This window comes from Jatropha curcas, chromosome 9 (genome assembly GCF_041381405.1).
Source record: "Jatropha curcas cultivar XTBG-Jc1 chromosome 9, XTBG_Jcur_1.0, whole genome shotgun sequence".
Taxonomy (NCBI): domain Eukaryota; kingdom Viridiplantae; phylum Streptophyta; class Magnoliopsida; order Malpighiales; family Euphorbiaceae; genus Jatropha; species Jatropha curcas.
In genome coordinates, this window is record NC_143159.1 from 6,984,364 (window position 1) to 7,004,357 (window position 19,994).

A 19,994-nucleotide genomic window follows, 5' to 3' on the forward strand; every position below is an offset into this window, starting at 1 on the left:
AATTTCAGTCTTTTCGATTATAAGAATTTTGATTAATGTGGTGAGGATGATTAAAAAGAGATCGTTATATTTATATGATTCATAATATTATTGTCTTATTCCGATATTTTTTTCTTAGTACAAATGCAAAATTTGACTTGGAAACTATTAGTATCCCACTCATTTGAAGTTTCTTTACCTGGAAAAATGAAAGGTCAAACGCCTGCATTTTGCACGTCAATATTTCTTACGGGTCCCTTGAACCATTTCCTTGCATCCATGACCCACCAAAGCATAATCAAGCTCAAACAAACCCCAAGAGCAACTGGGGCATAGTTGAAGGTTTTCCATTTTATGGGGTATGAGGTTGGCAATAGAAAAGTTGAACAAGTATAACAAATCCATAGAAAGGCTATGAAGCAAACTGGCCTCCTTGCCCTACCCAAATAAAAAGGTCCTGGTTTGAAGTCGTCCTCAGACATCACAAGCCTTGCAAATATTGGTACAACATACCCTCCTACCCATCCACTTGTATTTATTGATATAATGGCTGTGAAAACCACATCAAGCTTCAATATGGGTAGTCCAAGCATTATAGCTATTGCAGCACACAGCCAAACAGCATTTCTTGGAACCTTATATTTTGGGTGAATTCTTCTCCATACGTGTGAAAATGGAATTCCTTTGTCTCTTGACAGAGCATAAACCTACAAGGAACAAGTAGCAGTCATTCGCTATTTCTGAATAATGAAAAATAAATTTTCATTCAAACGAGAGTATTTCTGAAAAGATAAATAAAAAATCTCATTTTTCATTACTTTGGTTTATGGATAGATCCATAAATCGGGTCTAGGCATGTCTAATAGAAATAGAAATAGAAATGGTAAGTAATATATAAATATCTCTTACCACTCTGCCCGCGGTAGTGGTTATTGAGAGTCCAGAAAAGAAGTACGAACCCCAAATGATACAGAGGAAAATAACAGCTCCACCTCCATTATTATACCTCCCACGAAATGCATCATACATTATCTGTGCTGGCACGAGTGCGCCACCAGTCTCATTGTTCGGATCATATAAATGATTCAGGTCCTGCAATAATAATTCTCCAATCAAATTTATGTGTATGTTTCATTGCTGATTTTCCACTAGTGGAGTGTAATTAAGCTTAATTTGTATACCTTGATACTGAAAGTAAGAGCTAAATTATAACCCCATCCAAAAGCAGAAATAATTCCAATGGTAGAAAGAATGGCAATGGGTCCAGTTCTATCAGCTCCTTTTGTTTCCTCAGTTAAATAAGCTGCTGTGTCATAACCAGACAGGCAGTAATTGCTTAGTAGAACAGACATGATTACTGCATAAGGTTTACTGCTAATCCCAGTTGCTTCAGGTGCTGTTTCAAAATGACTGAACACGTATGAAACTGGTTGTGTTGGTCTTGCCACTAACGGAAGCATTATTATCACTACCAAACCCCCAATCACCTGCATCTTAGTTAGTCAATTTCTTTTATTAATACTTATTCAAATTAGAAGAGTTTGTAATTCTCAGTTTCTTATCGAGAATCCAAACAAACCAACTCAATTCTATTGAATTCGGATAGTTGTTTGAGAAATTCGGTTACCCATTAATTTGAGTGTATAAAACCATTTGCTTTTCGGTTTTTGGTTCAATTACCATATATAATTAACCGAATTTATTTTAAGCCTAAATAACTAATTTGGTTCAGAATAATCGAATCTAACCAAACCTATTTGATTTGATTTGGATCGATTATTATACCATTTGATTTCTGATTTGAATATCATAAAAACATATTTGGATAAATAGAAACCGAACTAATTCGGTTGGTTCAATTTGGTTAACTGAATGCTAACCCCTACTTGCAAGCTACTGATTTGTAGGGAGCAAACCTGCCACCAAATGGAGATCATGTCAAGAATTGCAATAACTTGTAAAGCAAATGTGTTGAGAAATGCCCATATAAGGACTAAGCCTATGTACATGCACAAGAATACACTTCTTGAAGCAAAGTAACCTCCACCCTTATTTGTTCCTGTTGACAAAAGAATAATCATTTGTAGAGCCTGTGATCCTGAATATGCCTGCAAGAATTATAATTACCAACTAAGAACCAATTCTGTTTCAGGATTTACTGAGCCAATTAATCGATTAATTATACTTTTTGTACACGTACTTTTATACTCAAGTTAGGATGGTATTTAGATTAGATCTTCCGAAGATTGCGATTTTAAATTTCGAATCTTCAATGTTAAGTCTACATTATATATAAAAATGGGAATGAGAAAATAATGAGATTTCCAAAATCATTCTTAATGAAATTCAATATATGTTAAAATATCTTTAGTTATGGTGAATTTTTAGAGATTTTTTATTAGTTTTTTAAAATTTTATTTATAATTAATTAAAAATCAATATATAAAAAAGAAATTTCATTGTTTATGTAATCTACTCTATTTAAGTTATTTATTTTAAATCATCTAGAAAATTACTATTTAATTTATCTATTTTAAAATTAAAATTTAATATTAATAGATATTAAAATTACTATTATATCCCTTTTTATCTATTATGTTATTCCTTTTTTATGGTGTGGAAATGAATGAAACTAGAAATTCAATACATAACTAGTAGAATGTTTGCAAATGCTTTTTTTTAAATGAAATTTTAGATGCTAATTGAAGTATAATCTTATAATTAATATTATTTTTTTCAGTTTATCTTTTACAATTGTTTTATCAAATATATTTGATTTTTAATATTGTCTTTTATATAGAATTAATTTAAAATAATATTACTCACTTATAATATGAATATAACTTTAAGAGATATATATTTTAATTTAAAATTATTACACACGAAATCATATTTTAACGTTAAAAAAATTTAAACCATATAAAAGGAAAATTATAACTATACTTATATTATGTAAGAATAAATTAATAAATATAAATAAAAAAATAGTTATATTTTAAATGTGGCATGTTGGATTCAATAATCAATTAATTATACATTTTGAAGGTGTACCTGAGCAGCAATTCCAGCAGTGATACCAACAGTCTCGAGCCAGGCACAACACCAAGATGCAAATGGGCCCCATATAGGCCCAGCCAAATGAGCAGACCAAAAGTAAAGCGAACCTGTTGTCTGTTTAATGAAAATTTGTTCAAAAGGAGTAACTAAATTATAAAAAAAAAAATTAATTTTCTTAAATTATAATAAAATATTCATTAATTTAACTAAATTATTTTTTAAAACATCATGGGGTAGTTACTGTATTTAATATAAATAAAGATAAAATAGAAAATTTTTTATTAATTATTCTTATATATTCTTGAAACATTTTATATTTGTGGATAAAGTTATATATTGTAGATTTGAAACATTGAATGCTTAAAATAGATGAAGACTTACAGGGAAAGAGGAGCAAATTTCAGCCATGGCTATTCCAATGAACCAGGTGAAGAATGTGACGACGACCCATCCCCATGTCAGAGCAGCTGGTCCTGCATAAATTAAGCTTGGACCATATAGAGGTGTTCCACTGAAAACTGCCATGCTCGAGAATGTAAATGCAATTGTCTTAAATAGACTCTGCAATTAAATAATTCGAATTAGCAAATCGATTTTGAATTAATTAATAATAATTAAATTTCAGAGACTATTATGTATTAGAGTTCCATCAAATAAAAAAAAAATTTAAAAATATATTAAAATAAAGAAAAGAATAAGAGGAAAAAAACCATGTTTCTACTGAGTTCTTGCTTGTATCCAAGGTCATTGAGTCTCTTCTCTGCAGCATCAATTTTTTCGCTCGGAGCCATTAGTTAATTAGAAATTGAAGAACACTCATTAATGATAATCACTTTTAAAAAAAAAAAAATCAATAAGAAGAAAATTTCTGTTAGTTTACTAACAGAATTAAAACAGAAGTGGTTATAGCATTGTATGCTTTCAATTATGTTTGTTTAAACGATGTATATATATACAATACATTACATATAGAATGGTTGTTTTGACTTTCAAATTAGAAATTATATGTGTATTGTTCATCTTCAAGTCAATTAGATGACCACAATTATCACACTACTCATCGGGCTATAACGCAAGTACGGATAAGTCTTTTTCGAGATGTAAAAGTAACGTCGAGTGTGGATAAATCTTTTCCTCGGCATAATATATTTGAATATGAAGAATACTAATTTAAACTTTAGTTATTTAGGCTGAATTCTTAATACTGTATAGAAATTAATACATTATTAAATTGGATGATTAAAAAGTGGTATCAATAATTGATTGCTGAATGATTTGCATATGATATTATTTAATAATTATATGAGTAGTTTTATCTTTTCATCTAATAAAATATATAGCTTATTGAATCAATTCTAAAATGAAATTCTCTTTTTTTTTTTTTTGAAAAAATAATAAGATTGCATCATTACAAGCTTTCAAGCCTCAAAATATTAACAATACAAATAAGAGTTGAACTATGGCTACAAGATACTAACGCTTTAGTCAAACCAACTCAGATTTTACTGCTTAAAAAACTTCTTGCTAGTTTAAGGTTTGTCCTCTCTTATGTACTTCATTTTCAACTTCATTTTCAGTCAAAAAAGATCCATAAAATGAAACTTTTGTAATTAAATAAAATTTGGCTTATAAATTTAAATAAAAAACTTATGGATTCGATTCAAATAAATAATGTATGGATTATTTAGGTGCTGTTTGTTTTAGATTAAATTTTTTGTTTTTTGTTTTTTCTTTTAAAAAATAAACAAAATTTGTTTGTTTAAACTGGTTTAATTTTTTTCTTTATTTTTTATAAAATTATTTTTTTTATGAAAATAAATTTTACGAAACCACAAACAATGGTTTCTGTAATTGTGCTATCAGTTTTTATTCTACATTTCTCCTTTTTTTTCATTTTCTATAAGACTTGTCCTCATAAAGTTGTATTATTATTATTTTCTCTATCCATATAAATCTAATGTCATTTAGTATTATTATTTATTATAATACTTAGATATTATATTTTTATTCAATTGATTGCATACATAATAATCAATAGTTAATTTAACTTTGAATTTAAAATTTAAGTGTGAAATATTTTTAATTATTTTGTCTTAGATTTTATAATTTTAGATTTTTTTATCATAAACTAAAATCTTTAATGGCTTAATAAGGAAGAAATTTGATAATTTAAAGAATTTTTCACATCATGAACTAAAAGAAAGGGAAAAAAATTTAGAAAAATAAAGTTTTGAAAAAATAAGTAACCAAAAACAACTTTATGTTTTTAATAAATAAAAAATTAAAAACAAACAACTGTGACGAATTTTTTATTGGCAGTTTCTTTTTCCTATTTGCTTGCAAAAATCGCATTTCAATGTGAAAAGGCATGAGAGTAGCAAAGTTTGAATTTATCCAATCATCATTTCAAATTTTTAATCATGTTCCTCATAATGTTTTTTTTTTTTTTTTTTCCTTTTTCCACAATAATTTCAAAAATTTAATCACGACCTCATAAAGTAAAATGTTTCCGACAATCGCATTCAAAAATTTAATCATGTTCTTCATAAAGTAGAATGTCTTTTATTCTTTTTTTTTTTTTCATAACTAATTTTCATACATTTTTGAAAAAAAAAATAATTTTTATGCACTTTTTAAAAATTAAACTAATCTCATTCTCTATATAACTATAATAAATTAACTACTATTCACGAATTTTTCGATGCTTGGTTCAATAAAAGCTGAGCTCGATTTGAATTACTAATAAGATTTTTTATTTAAGCTGAGTATTAATAAAATAGAGATGTTATATATGGTGATATTATTTGTGATTATTTATTTTTAATCAAATTACTATATACAATTAATTCATATAAAATAAATAATTAGGTAATCAGCTATATGAAAAATACTATCCAATAATTAATTTTACGATTTATAATAAAAATAAAATGTATTAGTCAAACATAAAGAACGTATAATTAATTTATCTAAAATGCATTACTAAATTCATTTTTACAATTTATTACAAAAAAAAAATCAAAATATTAGATTTGTTTTTATCTAAGAAAATATAGTTTAATTAAATTAGTTATAACATAAATAAATATGACTAAAATTAATTATACAATGTTGATTAGATACAGTTCATAACTCCATATTTTACATAGAAACATGTTCTCTATTCTAATAAATTATCTAAGCCTAATTTCATTTTATTATAAGTCTGTAAAAAAATTATATCCTAAATTTAAATATATTTATTAATGTAATATTTTGTGCAATAATTATTCATAAAATTATATATATTTATAACAAATTACAATAAGTATAAATGAATTTATAAACTAAGTATAAGCTTAATAAATGAGTTTATCAAATAAATAAACTCATAAGCTTAATAAATGAGCTTGTTCACGAGCCTATGCACGAAGTTATTAAATAGACAGGCTAGCAAACCTAATAAAAAAATATATTCATAAACTTGTTCGCGCGAGCTAGAGCCTTGCCAAGCCGAGCTTCATAAGCTCAAACTTTGATAATTAGCATTATAATAATAACTAGGATTACAATTATAAATAGCATTTTAGCTGTATTATAATTAATCACAGGTTATGTTATTTTATATAGCTTTCTCTATTATTAATAATAATAACCAGAATTATGAGAGATTTATCATTATCACTAATATTTTAATAATTTTATAATAATTATATTTCTAGGTATTATTGTAATCACAATTATTTTAATTATAAATACTATTCTAATAATATTATAATTACGTTTGAAATTAATCGTAGAAAAACTAGCTTGAAGTTGAACTTTTATCGAGCTCTTAATGAGTTTAAATTTGATATTTTAATGAAACTTTCGAGCATGAACTCAAGCTAATGTTAATAAGCTACTTGGTAAAAGTGTATAAATTTTTGATTTAGTTTACTATATAAAATTTTTTTATTAACATAATAATTAAACAAAATTATCCAAGTCAACACTATATACTTGGAAAGTGAAAACAAGAGCAAAGATTGCTGCTGATGAGCATACGATGGTCAAGTTGGGCGGACTTAATTAGTTGGTCTTGATAAATTTTTCTTTAAAAAAATTGGTAAAAGTGCAAAATAGAGAATGACTTGCCTGGATTGGTCTATCGCGCTCTCATGAACCAACTCAATAAAAGTATATATGAAATGAAAATATTTTTGACTATTCATTAATTAGGAAAAGCAAAAAGAGAAAAATTTTGATTTTCAAATGGTATGATCCATATATAGACCTACATACCAGATCTAAACAAGTTTTATCTTGCAAGATGCGATTAGGAAACTAGCTAGTATCCCATATATACATCAATTAATTTTACAAAAAAGAGAAAAAAAACGTTAGACATCTCCATTCTGCACGTCAATATTTCTTACAGGCCCCTTGAACCATTTCCTTGCGTCCAAAACCCACCAGAGCATAATCAAACTCAAAGAAACCCCGAGAGCAACTGGAGCATAGTTGAAGGTTTTCCATTTTATGGGGTATGAGGTTGGCAATAGAAAAGCTGAACAAGTATAACAAATCCATAGAAAGGCTATCAAGCAAACTGGTCTCCTTGCCCTACCCAAGTAAAAGGGTCCTGGTTTGAAGTTCTTCTCATCCATCATTAGCCTTGCAAATATTGGTACAGCATACCCTCCTACCCATCCAATTGTACTTATTGATATAATGGCTGTGAAAACCACATCAAGCTTCAAGATGGGTAGTCCAAGAATTATAGCTATTGCAGCACACAGCCAAACAGCATTTCTTGGAACCTTGTATTTTGGGTGAATTCTTCTCCATACGTGTGAAAATGGGATTCCATTGTCTCTTGACAGAGCATAAACCTACAAGGAAGACACAAAAATGAGAAGAAGACTATAGAAACAGTAATTATTATATCACTATCTCTTACCACTCTGCCAGCACTAGTAGTTACTGAGAGTCCACAGAAGAAGAAAGAACCCCAAATGATGCAGAGAAAAACAACAGCTCCAGCTCCATTATGATACCTGCCACGAAATGCATCATAGATTATCTGTGCAGGAACAAGTGCACCACCAGTCTCATTGTTCGGATCATATAAATGGTTAGGGTCCTGCAATAATAATTCTCCAATCAAATTCTCACCTCTCTCTTTTTAACAGGTAGCTTTATTAATAAGTATACCTTGATACTGAAAGTAAGAGCTAAATTGTAACCCCATCCAAAAGCAGAAATGATTCCAATGCTAGAAAGAATTGCAATCGGTCCAGTTCTATCAGCACCTTTTGTTTCCTCAGTTAAATGAGCTGCAGTGTCATAGCCATACAAGCAGTAGTTGCTTAGTAGTACAGACATAATTACTGCATAAGGTGTACTGCTAATCCCAGTTGCTTCAGGTGCTGTCTCAAAATGACTGAACACATATGAAGCTGGTTGTGTTGGTCTTGCTACCAACGGAAGCATTATTATCACCATTAAACCCCCAATCACCTGCAACTTGGTCAATTTCTTTTGTTAATTATTCAGATTAGAAGAGCTTGGAAGCTAGTTTTGTGTAAAGAACTAACCTGCCACCACATGGAGATTATGTCAAGAATTGCAATGACTTGTAAAGCAAATGTGTTGAGAACTGCCCATATAAGGGTAAAACCTATATACATGCACAGGAATACACTTCTTGAAGCAAAGTAACCTCCACTGATGTTAGTTCCTGTTGACAAGAGAATGATCATTTGTAGAGCCTGTGATGCTGAATATGCCTGCAAGAATTAAACTTACTAAGACCATTTCTGTTTCAGGATTTACTGTTGTAATTACTAATTAACCAGGTTTTACAACTCTTAACTTTGCAGGTAAAGTTCCCTGGTATTTAATATTTATCAATAGGTCTAGAATCTAGATGTACCTTACCTGAGCACCGATTCCAAAAATGACACCGATGGTCTCGAGCCAGGCACAGCACCAAGATGCAAATGGTCCCCATTTGGGCCCAGCCAAATGGGCAGCCCAAAAGTAAAGTGAACCTGTTGTCTGTTTAAATTAAAAATTTCCAACAAAACATCGAGAAATTAGGATTATATATTTTTTTTTTGAAAGGGAAATTAGGATTATATATGACCAACAAGTCAATGGCGGATTCTACTGATCTTACAAAATTAATTAATTAATTAATTAATTAAGTTGAATGCTAACCGGTCCAATTACGCTGTTAATTAATTCATATAAAAATTTGCAATAATGTTTGACCAGAGAAAAATGGACATGCTTTGACCAAGAAAATGCTCCAACATGAATGACGTCTATATGTCATCAGCAAAAGAATTTTAAAATTTTTTCAATTTAGGACAAAGTATCTTAAAAAGAGATGAAGACTCACAGGGAAAGAGGAGCAAATTTCAGCCATGGCTATTCCAATAAACCAGGTAAAGAATGTGACAACTACCCATCCCCATATCATAGGTGCAGGTCCTGCATAACGTAAGCTTGGCCCATACAGAGGTGTTCCAGTGAAAACTGCCATGCTTGAGAATGTAATCGCAATTGTCTTAAACAGGGTCTGCAATTGCATAGCATGCAAGAAAATAATTAGTATAAACAAAGCATTAGATCTCTTCTTTTTGGAAAATGAATTAAAAAGGGAAATTATAAGCGAAATAACCAAGAATAATAGGAATAACCATTTCTCTCCTGAGTTCTTGCTTGTATCCAAGCTCATTGAGTCTTTTCTCTGCAGAATCGATTTCTTCTTGAACCCTCGGAGCCATTAGTTAAATAGAGAATAATCTCAATAAGGAGAATTTCTTGTTGTTTATCAACAGAATTAAAGTAGAAGTAGCTAGCTACAGCATTATAGATAACCATTTCCAAGTTTGTTCAGATGATTTTTATACATATAGAATGTTTGGTTTCTTACTTCTGAATCAGTATATTTTATGTGTATATTTGGCATCTTCAAGTCAATTAGAGGACCAGAGTTATCAATCTTGACCTTATAGGTGCAAGTGTGCTTGAAAATGAAGACCTGCTAATTTTTAGTAATTGTAGACTTTAACTTTTTAGCATTTTTGGCACTTTTCTCTTGTCGTTTACTTGAAGAAGTCGTATCTCAATCCCAATGTGGAAAAATAAGACCACGCCAGTTGGAAAGTTTGAATTTATCACGTCGTCTTTTCAATAATTTATTTTAGTCTAGTCATGTTCCTGGTAAAATTGTACTGAACGGAACTAAACAGTGGACGGAAATAATCAAATTAAATCAGTTTAATTTTTAATTACTTTTTGGGTTTCATAAAACAAACGGAAGAAAAAAATTTTGATTTTTTTTCCTATAAAAATTAAGACTGAACTATCAAATATTAAATCGAAGTCAATATAATCGAACTATGTTCATCACATGCGGGAATTCAATACATATGTGACAAATAAAAGAAATTAAATGATAACGGATGAACTATAACCAATCAAGTGGTAATGTAATATAGTTTAAATTGATTTTTTCATTTATATAAAGAGTGGAAGATTTCGAACTTCTGAGTGATACTGACGCTGTACCTTCTGGCTTAGGCCTATAATTTCACTCTCTGCAAATAGGTTATTGACACATACCCAACGGTCTAAGGTCCAAAACATATATTAATTAAAGGCTGTTTAGATGGATTGGGGCCTGAAAGTAGACACTAAGCTTCTGGTACTTTTAGCTCAAAGTTTAAATACAAAATGAAAGAAAATGCTAAAATCCTGTTTCTCATTAAGGCTAAAATGTGCTTTTCTGAAAAAGCATTATTCTATTCTAAAAATAAAAAAAACATTATCTTAAACAGTATCGGAAAAATATATATTTTTGATCTATTTTTAAATTATTTTGAAATATTTATATTTGAATTTCTCAAATTGAACTCAAAACAATTTTTTTTTTTTTTTAATTTGCATGCATTTTTCCACGCACAAACAGAGGTAATAGTATTCAATTATAACCCTCTCAAAAGTGATAACTTTAGCTCAAAACCAATTATTAATGATTTTGAACCAATAAATTTTAATTGAATACTTTTTTCAATCAGGTTTCCAACAATAATTATAAAGTAAATCATTACCATTGTGTTTCATAATACTTGTCGCATTTGGAATTTCACGTTTTTTAATAAAACCATTAAATTTATCTAAATTATATTAAATTATTGAATAAATTGACTATATTACCATTAATTTAATATTAATTCTCTAAAAAAAATGATTAAATTGAAACAATAATTATTGGTCATATGTAAAGGATAAACATAAAAAAAATATTTATTATTCCTTAAAATTATAAATGTGATGAATATTTTAAAATAAACTATTTTTTTAAATGTAATAATATTGTATAACAGAAGTATTATATTTCATTTTCAATGATAATGAGATCTTAATTGCTTTTCAACTTATTAGTAGAAAATGAGAATTGTTGTTTGACATAGCTTTATTGACATACTAAGAAAGCAATATGACCATTTAGTAAAGAATAAAAAAGAAAGATAATAGTTGACTTTTCTTTTTTGAAAAAAAAAGTCACTCTCTATTTCTTTTTCAAAAAGAAAAGAAATTAAGAAGAAACAAAATTAATAACATAGGAAATTAGGTTTTATACTACAGCTAGATATAGGAATATGCATGAAATTATAATATAAAATAGTAAAACGTGTATTATATATTCTAAAAAAAAAGTGTATTAAAGCATATATAATATATGTAACATAATGATTTATTTATGTATTCATAATCAAATACATAATGAATATAAAAATAAATTAATGAGATTAAACAAGTAAATAACGAATAATAATAATAATGTGCAATCTACGTAATATAAATACTCTATACGTGCGTATCGATACCTAATAATCAAGTACAATTGCTTGCAAAAAAAAAAAACCTTTGAAGTTTATAAATAATTAACCAATAAAAAGAAATAGTATTAGGGTTGCCATGTGGAGACAACATGTAATTTTCCAAATTGCAGAATGGTTACGAAACTCTTATACGGTTACTTAGGTAGTTATGCAATTCCTTTAACTGTAACTAAATGGGGTTGCTTTATGTAGTTATTAATTAATCATTCCAAGAAGTTTGAATTAATCAACACTTGACACGCACAAACAAAAGGACTTTTCACGTCTAGCTAACTAATTTCTTTTTTTTTTTTTAATTCTTTATTTTAATCATCCGATATTCGAAGCTTACTGATCCGATTAATTTGGATTTGCATCGGATAGGGTCATAGAGGCGGCAAAACGCTTCCTCTCAAGTGTTAAGAGAGATGGAATCTCTATCATCTCTCGAGGGTTTTTAAAATATTATTTTAAGTATTGAAAAGAGGAAGGTCTAATAAAAATATATTGACGAGTTTTATATATAATTATATATATTTACCATTAAATTATATATAATTATTTTATGTATTCACTATTAAATTATATATAATTATTTAATCAATTATTACAATATGTAATAATTGGACTAGATGAATTATTAAATGTTTTTAAAATCCAAAAGTTTTGAAATTATGACTGAAATGCTGAAAATTAATATTTTTAATTGTTAGTGTTTAAGTAATCATCTAGTCATTAATAATTTTAGTGGCAATTGCAACTGCTATATCAAAAAATACCCTGAATGTCTATTTCACGTACATGGAATATATTTTTATTTTTTTATTTAAATAATTGTCTGCGAGGCAATTAAGCAGGATGCAACACACTTTCAATAAGAAATACCAAAACCTATATTAAGAAAATTCATTTTATATGTTACGATAAAATCAAAACGAATTAGACATAGTCTGATTGGTCTGTTCGTGTTCTATAAAGGATGTGAAAAGTGAGAGATATCGAATTTAAGTCATTTCCACTATGAAATTATCTTGATAAATATTATTCAAAATAGAGAGCTGCCCCTTCCGTTCAGCCTCCTACAAATAAAAAAATAAAAATAAAAACTTAAATTATTATATGGTAATAATGAGATTTTTAATGAGCAAACCATCTCTTAAATTCCAATAATCAATTTTCTTAAAGATTTTAAAATTAAAAAAGAAACAATATGAGACCAATCATTTAAATATTATTAGACAAGATCAAAGAATAAAAATAAAATATAGTTGTTGAATTGGATTTCCCAATGAAATTTCTTTGACAAAAATCTGGACTAAGTGTTGCCGACCACTTTGATGACTTTGCTGGCTTAATTAATTATATATTAAAAGTTAGTTAATTCAATTAGTGTACAAGAAATATTTAAAATACAATAATATTGCTTTCTTGAATAAAAAAAATATTAATTTATTAAATTGATGATGAGGAATTGATTAAAAAAAAAAGACAGAGACCAAAAACCAAATCTATGTACAGACACTCTAGACCAATTTCCATGGATGCCTTTGCCTTGTTAGCAACACCATTAGTCAGCACCATGTGAGCAAGAAGAAGAAGAAGAAGAAAGAGAGAGAGAGAGAGTTCTTGAAATGGAAGAAAGGGAACATAAGAGTTAATATGCATGAACATTAGACAATTTTTTCACTTTTTTCAAGATGATTTTAATTTAATTTTCCTTTGAATCCTCCATTTATAGACAATGTCTTGGGGGAATGCATTTGGCAGGCAATGTATTATTCTTGAAATAAGTAAAACAAAATTATCCTGCTCACCATTTTTATATTTAGTTCAAAACTTAAATGATACTACAAGTTTTTATATAGTGTGGTCTTTTGCATATGAATATTCCACGTGATAGTTATATGACCAAACCTATAAATATTGTTTCACGTTAAATTTTATGATTTGAATACACGTTCTTAATTGTTAATAGCTGGTAGCTGATAGATTATCTGACCTTTGAAGTTTGAAGATTGAATCCATTGAAGTTAAAAAAATGTTCCAAAAAGTTCATAAATGTATATATAATGAGCAATTAGGTGTATGAGATAGGCTGTCTTGACTCTTAATTCAATGGTTCTCTATAAACACTACTTAGCTAGCTTCAAAGTTGTAATGTTGTTAATTTGAAAACAATATCTCTTTTTCTTGCTTCTCTTTAGTCTTCAGCTGTCGGTTAAGTTGGACTTGCTGTCACTCCTTCATTAAAGAGAAAAGCACCAAAAATAATTATAAAATACAAAAAATAAACAATAATGTTTAATCATATGGTTGGTAAATCAAATGTAATATGATGAATAATGGAGTTACGGATTTTCTTTAGAAGGGGCGAAAATAAAATATTCAATTCGTCATTTAACGTAAGTTGGTTAAAATATTTAGCAAAGTCTTTTAATAAAAGCTATCAAATTATTCGAATATATATTTGGTATTAATTCCTTTTTCATAGTTTTTCTTTTTGAAAATGTAATTTAATAATAATAATAATATCGAGAATTATAATTAAGCATATAGAATAAATATAGAATTTTGCTGTTAGTAGCTAACAAAGTTGTTGATATTTTAACGAAACAAAAGAATTCATATCTTGTCGAATCATGAAACTCAAACTAAAAAATATAATATTAGATCTTTTCAATTGAAGTTGATCTTAACAAGAGATATAAATCTTCATAGCAGCAACTAATCCGTTAATTGATTTGATTCGGACGTCAAATAATAACTTCTCTGGATTTTCTATAATTGGATTGATACAGATGAGTTTCCACCGTTATGCGTTAATAGCATCAATGGAGGAATAGATGGCACTACCAGACTTCATCGATCGAAGATCCACACTTGCGAATCAAGATCTAAAGTCTCCAACTAAATAAAATTAAATAAGATATAGTTTTATTTAGTAAAAACCTTCACAAGGAAGAGACAAAAAAAAACTTCAAATATGGAGACAACCAACAATAATAAAACAAAAAAAAACATATGTGTTATAGGAAAAATATATCTGAGTTTATTAAAACAAAGAAGATTAAAAGCAAAAAAAAAAAAAAAAAGTAAAGCGAAAGAGATAGTAGGAAATAGGAGATAACCGCTATTAAAATAAAGAAGATTAAAAAAAAAAAAAAACATAAAGGGAAAAAGATAATAGAAAATAGGAGATAAGGGCTACTGCTGATAAACCGGCAATCCTAAACTAAAACTATAATTAAAAAACTAGAGAGAAAAAAATATAAAAGAATTGAACTGGAACTAACAATTCAAGAGCGGAATCAGGTTAAAAGAAGAGAAAAAAAATGCAGCAAAATCAATAGTTGAACATGTGTCCAATTCCATGTATAAAAGTATTTTGGAATTATTTTGTAGAACTTTTATTATTTATTTAATTTTGAATTTTTAGTCAAATATAGAAAATTAATGTTGTAGTTATTTAAAATAAAATAAGGAAATACTACTTTAATCTGATTTATTTTTTTTAAGACCATTAAGTTCAAGCCTATAGAAAGTTTTTATCTTTTTTTTTTATATAAATTGCAATCTACCAATGAGCCGAGAAATTGAGCTAAAAACTGAATTTGAATATATTTTTAACAAAATTGAACTCAAACTTAACAAGATTCAGCTTGATTCGACTCATTTACATATTTAGTCGTCTCAAAATATATTTTTCATTTCTATAATAGAAAATGTATAATAATAAATAGATGAATTCAATTAATTTGGCCACCAACCATTATGTTCATTTGGTAGACTTCCAACATATATTTTCATACGAACTTAATGCATTCCCTCACATATCATAAATTTGGTATACTCCCAACATATATTTCCATTACAAAATTAATGCATTCCCATACACATCATAACCGATTCTGCAAATCACAACTCTCATGAACAAGCCCCACTAGACCATCACCAAAATTAATTAATTATGTCATACATACATAGTTTGTCATATATAGAGTCATGCATGATTGATCATGTATATACATAATTTGACCCCTTAACTTTAATCGGATAGATAAATTCATTCTTGAACTTTGCAACTTAAATCCTATAGAACCTTGAATTTTATATAGAAACTTGTAAATTTTGATAATATTGCATTTTTTTTTCCACGCTAATAACAATAATTTTTAGGGTTTTTAACTTTTATATACAAAATATTAATTTGATTTAGTTAGCATAATTTTTGAAATAATAATTTTCACATTTTTCAACTAGTTAGTAAGTGTTTAATTGATTTAATTTTGTAAATTGAAGTGCTTAATAAATGATCTTATAAATTAAAACGTTTGATGAATCAAAATAAAAATTGAGGGTGCAACAAAATTAAAAGTAATAAAGTTAATAAGTGAATTTTCAACTTGATAAAAATATTTTTAATCTCTTAAATTTTAAAAATTTACCTTACGTAATTTTAAATTTTATTTTTTGTAATAATCGTCATGCTGAATGACGCTGGTCAGGATTCATGCATTAATATTAATAATTGTCATCATCGTTTTCATATAATAATATTAATAATCATTAAAACAAATAACAAGTGTGTATATATAATTATGATTTAAGATCTAATTAGAGGATCTGGAGATGTATATTATGTGGCAATTATGAAAATTTTTGACGCTGGTTTATGACTAGTTAAGTACCAGAAGTACAGAAATGGAGGACCATATCAGTTCTTGATCGGACGGTCAGTATTCTCTGTACTCTGATAAATGTACCCTACCATTCCGACACAATTACGACCAAAATCACAAGGCCAACTATATCTATTAGCTGGTAGAGGAGTTACAGATCATTTCCACAAAAAAAATTAATTAATTAAAATTCTAATTAATTATTTAATTAGTGAGGTGTGATATGCAAGTTGACAATGTATTAATTAAGTTAATGTTTAATTAATTAGTTTGTTAATCAAAGTCTATACCTTTGCCTTCTTCACTTGCTTAGTCCATAAACTATGCCTGCAAATCAGTGTTAATTAATTAATTAATTGTTGATTTGTCCTACAAGAGCAGCATTACATATTCATGTGTTAAAGGTCAAAAGGGTTTAAGGGGTAACATATATATATATATATATATATATATATATATATATATATATATACTTACAGAAGTGGTCAACAAGTAGTCGGTAGAGGTTTCTATTATAAGCAAGGTTTCCATTGTAATTTAACCCCCTAAATCTTGATGAAGAAATTTTATAGCACTCAAATTTTTTTTTTTTTTTTTAACTTATCCAATTATCGTTCTGGTGAAAGTAAAATGAATTTGAGAAATAATGTTTGACTAGTGGGACAATATTTTGTGGAGTTGGAGTCAAATCTTTTTTTCCTTTTTAAAGAATTTTTTTTAATTTCATTGATGGAGTTGGAATTAATATCAAAAATGATATTATTGTTATTTTTTCAATTTTTTAATAATTAATAAAATTAATAATATTATTAATATACTTTTAAAGTAATAAAACATTTTAATTTCTTTTTCTAATAATTAATGAAATTAATAATATCATTAATTTTATTTCAAAATAATAAATAAAAGGGAAAATCATTATTTAGTCCCTCGGGTTTGCCTTAATTATCTAAGTATTCCCTAACGTTTTATATAATGTATAACTAGTCCCTGACCTTTAACGCCGTCTAATTAAAAGATCCTTCCGTCTGAACATAGGGTGTTTTGCCGTTAAAATGACTTAAAAACAAAGAGAGAGATGAAATAATAAATTTATAAGGAAGCATTATACCCTTGTTGAACTGTCCATAAAAGAAAGGAGGTTTGACCGTATTAGATAGGAAAGAAAATCAGAAAATGCAAGAAAAAGTGAAATCACCCAAAATAGGATTTGCAGGTAACTAGAGAAGAGACAACCGACTATGTCTTCTTCAAGCGCAGCCGATGGAGCATGGGAATGAAGGTTTGTGAATATATATATTGCAAGTGTGGCAAAAAAACAGAAATTAGGATCTCAAAGACATAAAAAAATAAAAATCGGCTCTATTATTACTGTATTGATAATGCATGCAGGTCTTTCCTTGGATGGTGTAAAGCTATAGATTTATCAGATCAATCGCAAGGAAGCGATTTGGAAGTGAGGCAAAGAAGTGTAGCTATTGACTTATTTGAATTGAAGGATGAGATGTTGTTTCTCAAGAGGGAGCTGATGAAAATGTATACTGAGATTGTGATGATTGGAGGAAGAAGGGAGTGTTTAGAGTTGGAGATTGGCCGCTTGAAGAAGATGATTTGCATATGCATGATGGCTATCACGATGCTTTTTACCTTACTTGTAATTTTGCTCTACAAGGGTAACTGAGGATTGTGATTTATGTGTTTGTTTTTTTTTTTTTGTATTTTGGGTACTTGGGTAGTTTTTGTAATGAGATGTTTTAATGTGGTGGGTTAGTTGTTAAATGTTATTAACTTAGGTGAGCACGGTCAATTTGCAGATGAATTGAATGTAATATACTTTTTGGAAGAAAATGTATACTTATTAACTCTAAACTCGTTTAGTGGTAAGTATCACAAATGCCTTGCAAAAAAAATATAGAAAAATATATACAAATAGTTTCATTCTCATTAATCAAATGTTTCCAATTCACAAAAGACAAAAACAACTTGTTTACATAATGTGCATTATAAAAAGAACTCAAATCAAACTTGGTTCACATGCACTGGAGTGTTTGCTATAATACACTTGCGTGTTTGCTGTCAAGAAAAAGACAGACATAAAGAGGAAAAAACAACATTGACACCCCCCTTATTCCCATCTAGTGTAACAGTACTCAGTAAACATCCTCTAAAAGGACCCTTGAGGAAGCATCCATCCAATCCAATGAGAGACCTATATCCCTCCAACAATCCCACTTTCATTGCTTTAAAACATATGAAAATGGAGATAAAAAGAAGTGGCTCATCCAAACTGTTCCTTGGCATTGATTTAAATTTTATGAAAGTTCCAGGGTTTGACATTTAAAGATGTGCAATGTATTTATGCAACTTATTGTAGCTCTCCTCATATGAACTTGCCACTTGCTCTCTAGCAGCTGTCCTTGCCTTATGAAGCTGCCAATATTGAGTCTCAATGCCCCATTTTTCCTTCAACTCAACTTGCATTAAAGCAAAGCTCATTCCTGGATCAGCAGCCAATTGAGATTCCAATTTCTTCTTCACACACTTTGTTGTTGCATTTGGATTCTTGTTGTTTAATGGCCTCATGCATGTATGCTCAAGTTGTAGGGTTTTTTACTACAAAAGTGATTAAGTCTGGAGCTACACTAGCATGGAATCTAAATGGGCAACCCTCCCCCTTACATTTTGATGTCACTCTTCTACTATCATTCTTAATCATCCTTATTATGAGCCCTCCCCTAACAACATAATCCCTTAAAGCTTCTCTACAACTATCAACACTTAAGAATGTATGCCCAACTCTGAATTCAATATCACCTTCATCTGGTGTTTCAAACATATTGTCATATATTTTATTCCAAGGATCTCCTGTTTTTTTTTTCTAACTCTTCTCCTTCTTGGTGCATCAACCTCCATCTTGGTGCATCAACCTCCATGTCACTACTTGCAGCTGACTATTCCTTGTCAGTATCAACATCACTGAGACCATCATCAACATCATTATTCAAGTCAATATTCTCTTCTGGATCTATTTCCACTCCCTCATGTGTTTCAGATTCACTACTCTCAACTTCAGTACCAGAAAAGACATAGTCATCATCTGTGGACTGGCTGTCAGTGACAGTTTCTGTTTCTCCCCCTTCCCCCTCCAATGGTTGTTCTTATTGTACCCTATGTCTAGAGCTATAAGAGGCTCCAACTGCAGTTGCTCTTTTCCCCTTCCTATTGTCCCTATTCACATTTGCCTCATGAATATTTGCCCTGCCTCTACATCGCCCTCTCCCCCTCCCTTTGCCCCTGCCTAAACCGTTTACATAGCTTGAATACTCAGTGTCATCAGCCAGCACATTATCCCATATCTGTGATCCTATCAAAATTTCTGCCCCCTTCCCCCTACCCCTACTTGTACCCTCTCTATTTCCAA

At 28.8% G+C, this 19,994-nt stretch overlaps 2 protein-coding genes across 3 annotated transcripts; both read right to left on the reverse strand.

Annotated features, from left to right (window-relative positions):
* Positions 1-64: 64 nt before the first annotated feature.
* LOC105638991 (amino-acid permease BAT1 homolog) lies at positions 65-3,963 on the reverse strand. The gene is made up of 7 exons (XM_012222923.4): positions 3,747-3,963; positions 3,418-3,597; positions 3,031-3,150; positions 1,896-2,087; positions 1,161-1,466; positions 889-1,071; positions 65-686 (listed from the first exon to the last, which is right to left on the reverse strand). The coding sequence occupies exons 1-7, from the start codon at positions 3,825-3,827 to the stop codon at positions 195-197; spliced, it is 1,554 nt and encodes a 517-aa protein (XP_012078313.1). The 5' UTR covers positions 3,828-3,963; the 3' UTR covers positions 65-194.
* Positions 3,964-7,201: 3,238 nt separating this feature from the next.
* Positions 7,202-9,964, reverse strand: LOC105638992 (amino-acid permease BAT1 homolog). 2 transcript variants are annotated; one of them, XM_012222924.4, is made up of 7 exons: positions 9,705-9,964; positions 9,404-9,583; positions 8,938-9,057; positions 8,595-8,786; positions 8,212-8,517; positions 7,958-8,140; positions 7,202-7,889 (listed from the first exon to the last, which is right to left on the reverse strand). In XM_012222924.4, exons 1-7 carry the CDS (start codon positions 9,789-9,791, stop codon positions 7,398-7,400), a joined length of 1,560 nt encoding a protein of 519 aa, XP_012078314.1. In that variant the 5' UTR covers positions 9,792-9,964; the 3' UTR covers positions 7,202-7,397. The 2 variants fall into 2 exon arrangements, with proteins under 2 accessions (XP_012078314.1, XP_020536874.1); XM_020681215.2 differs by lacking the exon at positions 9,705-9,964 and having other exon boundaries at positions 8,933-9,057; positions 9,404-9,545.
* Positions 9,965-19,994: the final 10,030 nt, after the last annotated feature.

Bases quoted from the DNA above. Each gene is read 5' to 3' on its own strand.
- LOC105638992 (XM_012222924.4), bottom strand. From the start codon at position 9,791: ATGGCTCCGAGGGTTCAAGAAGAAATCGATTCTGCAGAGAAAAGACTC. The intron at 9,584-9,704 runs GTTATTCCTATT...ATGCAATTGCAG, and splicing joins AAGAACTCAGGAGAGAAATG to ACCCTGTTTAAGACAATTGC. The intron at 8,518-8,594 runs GTTAGTTCTTTA...ACCAAGTTGCAG, and splicing joins TAATCTCCATGTGGTGGCAG to GTGATTGGGGGTTTAATGGT.
- LOC105638991 (XM_012222923.4), bottom strand. From the start codon at position 3,827: ATGGCTCCGAGCGAAAAAATTGATGCTGCAGAGAAGAGACTCAATGAC. The intron at 1,467-1,895 runs GTTTGCTCCCTA...ACTAAGATGCAG, and splicing joins TGATCTCCATTTGGTGGCAG to GTGATTGGGGGTTTGGTAGT. The intron at 1,072-1,160 runs GTATACAAATTA...TTATTATTGCAG, and splicing joins CTCTTACTTTCAGTATCAAG to GACCTGAATCATTTATATGA.